General features: G+C 40.4%; 1 protein-coding gene across 1 annotated transcript; it reads right to left on the bottom strand.

Annotated features, from left to right (window-relative positions):
- Positions 1 to 3,027: 3,027 nt before the first annotated feature.
- LOC148344829 (CAP-Gly domain-containing linker protein 2-like) lies at positions 3,028 to 6,984 on the bottom strand (the record flags this gene model as incomplete). Its single annotated transcript, XM_088325934.1, has 3 exons — positions 3,028 to 3,241; positions 5,082 to 5,206; positions 6,482 to 6,984. Coding segments are annotated over 3 exons (842 nt in total), but the record flags the coding sequence as incomplete, so codon positions are not given.
- Between the last annotated feature and the right edge of the window lie 697 nt (positions 6,985 to 7,681).

Raw genomic sequence — 7,681 nt, 5'->3', positions numbered from 1 at the left:
TTATAGTCGTGAAAATACGGTAATTTAACAGTACAGATGTTAGTAAAAAAAAAAATGTTTACAAGACTTTTATTTGTTGATGAATTACAGATTTTTTATTTGTTAAACAAATGCTTGAGTATGTAAAACGGGTTTGTTATTTGGTTTCAATTTATAGTAGAGTGTAGAGTATTTAATAAATTAATAAAAGTTTCTACTTTGCTAGTTTTGACTATTGTGGGACCTTTTGGAACGTAACCTGTGCAAAAAAGAACAAGGATTACTGTATTTCAGGACAATCAATGGCATTTAATCACAAGGGACAGTTTGCCATCACTCAGTCGGAGCATTCTTGCTTACGCCTCCACCTTTGCAACAGACGGAGGATTAATTTAATCAGAAAGCTTTCCGGCAATCACGCAAAGTAAAAAAGGGGGTGTGGACCACCAAGCGAAATCAATACGACGTTGTGTTTATTTATACTGACAGTTGCCTAGTCGCTTGGGTGGCAACAATTAGTCGACATAGACGAAAAATAATGATTATCGAAATAGTCGACAATGGAATTTGTTGACGATTATTTGTCACCAGATACATTTCTCCAACGAAATAAGATATTTTACAAGATAAGAATCTCTGCAGAGTCGCTAACGCGCAATAACGTCTCCGTCTTGAGCGGAAACATACAGAAATGACGGCGTCAACATCAAGTACGCGTACCAAAACTTTTCAATCTTATTCCTCCTACATCTATCATTCACTTCTGTGAGTTTCCTGTCTGCTTAAACCAGCTAGGAGTCAAAGATGCAAGGGAATGAGAGTATTATGAAGAGATATACTGAAGAGCATAAACACAAGCACACATGCCCGTAAAAAAAAAAAAAAACGAGCAATGATGCTAGATTGTATAGTCTCAAATCAGATACACAGAGCTCTCAAAAATGTGTAAATTTGCGAGCATTTTAGTCTAATTACAGCAAAAAAAAAAAAAGATTACTTGCAAAACTTGCAAAGCAGACTTTGTGTATCATGGCAGTACCTTGTTGATGCATGGACATTTAAAGATGCTCTACAGAATTTGAAACTTTGTCACTCTATGCCGCTATCTCCTGGCTTAAAGTTATATTTGCAGCCTCATCCATAAAGTACATGCCTTTCTTAGACACACTCGAATTTCATGTTTTTTGAGGTTTGGGTTGTCAGTTGGACTGTATTTGAAACAGGCCTTTTCTTGCTTTTACCAGTTTCATGCTACAACAACAAAAAGGTAATGCATTTAGTCACCCTCCACTCGCCATTTTGCCACAAAAGTTATTCGGTGAATTATTTAAAAAGACATTAGATAAATGTTACTAAATCTCTAGTTTAAACAAATATAAATCTTCATGCGTGACATTTAAATTCCATTTAATGCCTTAGTTTTAGAATAATGACCATTTAAGACTTTTCCTGGATCCGCAAGAACCATGACATACCTAATGAAGAAAATATTCTACTTTCAATTTTTTAAGGACGCCTCAAATGACGCACTCCACCTTTAAAGAGAAGGCACGTCAGAGAGTCGAACGAAACGCAGTGTGACTCAAAATTTAAATAACTTTCAAGACAATACGGTTTTCACGACATGCTTTGTACATTTTATACGCATATATTTTGCTATAAAAGCGAGATTTAGCGTTATGTCAGACTGTGCTTGCAAAATGGATTTTAAATTTAATGCATGAAGTCTGAAGAAGAGTCACCACGGACCGTTTCTGCAAAAGAGGCAGACGAGCACCCGGCGACATTGTTGATACGAAAACCATCAGTTGTTAAACCATTCAATTTCAATCTGTTAGGAATCGATAAGTACAGTTGTTAGACTTTGCAGTAGACCACTGAAAGTCCTTCACAAAATGCACATACTATTTGGTTTAATTGCGGTTCTACTGCAGCTAATGACCCTGTCCTTGATTGACGCAGGGGTCTCAAACTCGCGGCCCCCTGGATGATATTTTGAGGCCCCTTGCCTCAATATGAAAGTTAAATAGACAGTGTGTATTAATCGACCACTCGATATCGGTGTTTCCTGCCGTGCCGCCGAAAACGAGTGCTAAAAGCACAACGGAAGAAGACTAAATACGGGTACTCAAAGTGACCAATACCCACTTTATTAATTTACAATAAAAGGGGAATAAGAAAAAAACTGGAAAAATAAATAAAAAATAAAAAACAACACCAAAAAAATTTAAGAGTAAAAAAATGAAAAGAAAAAACAGAAAATTATTCTTTTCTGTTTGTCTTTCTTTTTCTTTCTTTCTTTACCTTTTATTTGCTCTCTTTCTCCCCGACTTTTCTTTTTATTTCCATTTTCTCGTTTTTACCTATTTGTCTTATTTTCCCCCCCTATTTTTAATTCCTTTTTAAAAAAGATCATGTTCCCCTTTTTTTGTCTTTCTTTGTGAAAGGCTGGGGTAAAAATTGGAAGAAAAGGGGTGCTTTTTCTCATTTTAAATCTTTCTAGTTTGCAGTCTTCCTTGGACTCATTTTTGGTTGCACTACACATTACAGCAACATCTAGTGGACAAATGTAAAACAAAGCGGCATGTTTTCATCAGTCCTGTTTTTGTGGAAAACGCCATTCGGCCCAACTTTACCTAGACCCTCGCTTCAGCGGCCTCCAACTCAGTTGAATTTGAGACCCCTGGTTAACAGGGACGAAAAATGTTCACTTGATTTTAATTTATTATTCATTTGCCTGTCAATAAAAGACCAAGAGAGGATTTTAACGGATTATTTTCTCTACCGACTGCACTGTGCCTAATTGGTTTTAGATGCATGGTTGTTTAAAGTTTGTACAAATCCGCAGTATGTTCAATATAATATGTATTTTTCATTGTAACAATTTATCTTTTGTTTATTGTCATTTGCCACACATAATCAAATCATCTTCATGCTATATTTTAGAAAAAAGAATTATCTGATTATTCAACTAATCGTTATAATACTTGGTGACGGGTCTACGATTAAAATGGTCATTTGTAACAGCCGTATTGTTCGCTTTCTCACCAGGCCGGCACGGCTGGGTCGGCCGCCCACTGAGGAGGCCACCGAGCTGACGGAGCTGATGGACGAACTGCTGGGGCTGTGGGCCAGCGACGACACGCCCATGGCCACGCGTTTGCTCTTCTTGGCCTTGGCCGGGCTGGTGGATGGAAAGCCGATGCGGATCACCTTGTGGATGGGGGCGAACAAGCCGAACTTGGGAAGACACTGGAAATATCTAATAGGGAATAAAACAGAAGCATGTTGGTTTTTATATTACACCTGGCGCAAACCGCACGGAGAATTTAGCGTTGACAACTTTGGCTCTAGAACGCCAACAGCACTGTGCCCCCACACACCTGACGCTGTTTTCAGCTCTGGTTTAGGTTGTTTACGTCACAAATTTTCGGAACATGTGACTATTCAAGATAGTGATTACGAAGACGAGCATAGATTTATTACTGCGCCAAAAGGAAACATGATTGGTGGCTTAGAGACTGGCCCAAGTTATGATAATAGTGCAATGAAAGGACACTGCATTGTAATAATAGTGCGATAACAGCAATAATAAACATTAGCAAAACAAAATAATTTCCAAGTAAAACGCAAGATATATTTTTTCATTTGTCTCTGAGCCTGTTAATCTTTGTTTTAAGGGACCTGTAACACCTACCAGAGGGAAACAGGTCAAAGAAGTGGTGGCCAGAGTTAAAAGAGTCTTATAATGTTGAAGTATTTGCTGCGGTATCGCAAACTGGCAATGTCCTCCAGACTGGGCAGGGAGCAGCCAACAATCTTTTGAGCTGTGTTGATTACTCTCTGAATATTTTTTCCTGTCTACTGCTGTGCTCCCAACATGCCACACAGTGACACAGCCAGAATAGTCCCCATGTGGTTTTGTAGAACAACACTAGCAGCTTGTTTTATGTTGTTCCTTGTGAAAACCCTCGGGAAATGGTAGCTGCTGGGCCTTCTCCACTACAGCCCTGATGTTGACAGCCCAGGTGAGTTCATCAGAGATGTGCATGCCAAGGAGTTTGAAGGAGTGGACTCTCTCCACCCTGTCTTAATTTATGATGAGTAATGCTAGGTCTGTGCTTGCCCTCTTAAAGTAGAGTATGACTTCTTTGAATTTCGCTCTCTATTAGTTTATTTTTCAAACACCACGTTATCAGCGTCTCCACCTTCTCCCTGTATGCCTTTTCATCCCCATCAGTGACGAGTCTCACTAAGGTCACGGTACATATCTTAGAGGGGATTCTGTGCTTAGCGTCAGGGTGGAAGTCCAGAAAGAGCATCCTGATGTAGGCCCCACGTTGGAGCGGTTTGCCCTGTAGGCAAATTATTGTGGGGAATAGGTAACCTTTGATGTGCCAGCGCCAGTCCGAGGACACCATACCGTGGGGAATAGTGTCAGATTGCAACACGGACATATTAGTCTTTTTGTCATTGGCGGTGAGGTAAGGGACCAAATTGTATTTGCTTATTATCGTTCCTAGAGGATTAAAAGAAACTTCGGTGACCTTACATTGAGGCTGGTGATACGGAAACAGAACTGTAGTGTTTATGATAGATAACTTCCACTGCTGTTTAGTTTGCGTGTATAAATTGAGGGTGTGAGTTTAAGGTGAAAAAGTTGAAAAATCATGAGTATGTTTTAAACATTGAATTAAGTACTGTAAAACCTTTCGGTTGTCTCTTGTTTTGTGTTATATGAATAATGAAGGCAAAAACATTGAGTAATTTTGCCTCTAGAAGGGCATCCTATACTGTATGTGTCAAGATGTCAGTGGGGTGTTTTGTGTTTAAAGCACATGCATTGTGGAAAAAAAGCAGCTCTCCATTTTCATTGGTGTCGCACACGTTTGAGAAATTTGGCGACAGAGCACTAAAATTATCAAACGTGTTTAATACACAACTTCATTAGCGCCCCTTTCCTCCAAAAAGTCCCCCCGCAGACCTGACTCCAATAGCAAAATACTGATCGTCAGTGGCGTCGAACGCGATTGGCGCCCAGCTGGGCACTGGACTTTATTAGACCAAAGTTGTATGTTCTGAGATTTTAGGGGTTTGCATACCTAGTACCTGCCACAGCACCGTCGTTTTTCCCAAGCGGCTCATCAAGTTCCACACCACACCAATCCCCCTTGGCGAAGTCCGTCTCTCCCATATAGCGAATCACACCCATCTTGGAGCCTCCCACCTGAAAGTAGACAATTTCTGAAAATATCGTTTTCAATGGAAATTTGTTTTATTATGTAATATATAATAAAATTATCACATTTCTATTTGTTTTCAAAATATTGGAACGGATTCTAAAAATAATAGTTAGAGATAGCAGAGTACCAATATCAGCCCTATTTTAAGATAGTAATACCCGCAACCGTGGCCGAAACCAGCATTACAACCAGGAAATGAGGGGGCGCGAGCAAGTTTGATTTAGGGAATTTTATTTGTTCAACTTTATCAGAATCAAGTGAGATTGCACCTCCACTCCACTAGGGAGTGTATTACCAAAGTGTTTTGTTTACATGTGGTGCAATGCATACAGCAGACCCTTAAGTTACTGCATTAAAAAAAAAAAGTTGACACCGATGAGGAAACAGGCAGAGAGAGACAGGGTAAAAAAAAAGGCTACTCTCAAACACTAAGACAAGGAAGTTTGACATAGCGTACTGTAGCACTTCATTGCAACCACAGAGGTGGAGAAGAGAAAAAACAGGATTGCTTGCTATAATAAATTTGTTAGCAGAGGACAGCGTGAAGCAAAATCACTTAAGCTGTCATTTCAAGACATTACAACCCGATGACAGCAAAAAAACATTATTTTTTTCAGCGGGAACATGCAGAAGAAGGTGAGGTGTCCCTACTAATGTCGAGCAATAGTTGTTTTGTCCTCACCAATACTATGTGATCACTTAAGTAGACATAACAAAATGGAGCGGTTCTGCTTCAAAATATTTTTATAGCAAAACAAGATGATTCATTCCTATCATCTTTGATTAAAAAAAGCAAAAGACAAAAACTGTAATCTCATTTTTCAGTGTATGGTTTGAAATGGTCAGTCAAAAATATTTATATTTTTAGGACTTGTATTTTTATTTAATACTTTTAGATGCACTTTAATTTGTTTTCTGTTTTAGTCATAAAGCAGATCTTTATTGTACGGTGGTTAGCTGCTGGAGCCTGTTACCCAACATATGCTACAGCGTTTTTGGCAGGAGCTGGATTACTGACATGATGTATGCCAATTCTCAGGCGGTGCGCATATTGAACTTTTGTAAAATCGTTCACACAATCTACATGCTTTTTCATTTGTCATTCAGGTTTGAAAGAAAATATTATGATCTTCAACATGATACTTTTTAATTTTGTTTGCCTTAAAAATATATATTCTAGGATATTTACAGTACATCTCAAAGGATATTGATCAGTTTGAAACACACTGTTTAATTGATCACGAGTCATCCCCCCTCACCAAAACGCGATCTCCAGGTTTCAGGTCTTTGTCGACGGACTTCTTGACGGAGCCGCTGTCTGACATGTTGGACCCGGACTCGTTTCCCGTCTTAATGGTGCTGTTGAGCAGGCCCTCCCGCAGCGGGGCTCCCACCCGCTGCCCAACCAGGGCCCCTCCGCCTTGCAGAGTCTGGTTATGGGCGCAGAGTGATTCGGCGGAGAGGCCTTCTCCGCCCTCGACGGCCGGCTGCCGCATGAGCTTGGAGGGCCGTGTGAAGATGCCCTGCAGGGGCTGGCACTCAAAGTAGCGGATGCCGCCAACCGAGCCATCGTTTTTGCCTAGGAGGTCGTTGAGGATGACTCCGGCCCATTGGCCCGGGGCAAACTGCGTTTCTCCCAGGTAGGCGATGACCCCGGGTTTGATGCCGTTCACCCACACCTGCTCGCCCACTGTGTAGTCGCCCACCACCTCGTCACCCTCCTCCGACGCTTTAGGCGGCGTGCTGGGCTTGACTTGAGCATCTGGAGACAACGTTGAATCAAGGAAAATATATTACAATCAGTGTTGCGACTAACGAGTTACAAAGGCATGCGTTCTTGGAGTGCAATTACTTTTCTCAGTGACAAGTACTAAAACCCGTTACTAATACTATTTCGAGAACTCATCCATCCATCTATGTATAGATTTACCTACAAACTGAATACTGATATTGCGGTGCCAACTCAAAAACACAGTACATGGGTATTGGATTACTTTTAATGGATATATCTCCCTACGGTATGAACCCGCATCCAAGCCCAATTAAGACGTACAATATAAAATACTAAAATCAGGGAGTCGGCTTATATACGCAGATGTAGTGGTGTGTCACCAGTAGCAAATGGTGGCAGCGCATGGAGAGGGGGTGTGTGGTTTATACAGGAACAACAAACTAACAGGAAATCAATGGGGCAAACGTGAGCAGAAAATTGATGTAAAAGTGTGCTGAATGTTAGTCTTTTTACTGGTACAATTATGTCTGCAATACACCATGCCTGGAGAAAAAAAAGAAAACATCTTGGACAGTACTCATAAATACAGGAGGGGATCTTCGAGTCTTTTAAAGCCCAGAGACTAAATTGATATGGAATGTCTCGGCTAAGTGTTTGTTTGCAAGCTCTCAAAATTGCATAAGTCAAGAAATATGAATGTTTCACTGCTTCCAAAGGTTGGTGTACA

The sequence above is a fragment of the Urocampus carinirostris genome, unplaced genomic scaffold, assembly GCF_059441175.1.
Source record: "Urocampus carinirostris isolate Australia breed hairy pipefish unplaced genomic scaffold, RoL_Ucar_1.0 HiC_scaffold_264, whole genome shotgun sequence".
Lineage (NCBI taxonomy): Eukaryota > Metazoa > Chordata > Actinopteri > Syngnathiformes > Syngnathidae > Urocampus > Urocampus carinirostris.
This window is presented reverse-complemented; position numbering and strand designations above follow the sequence as displayed.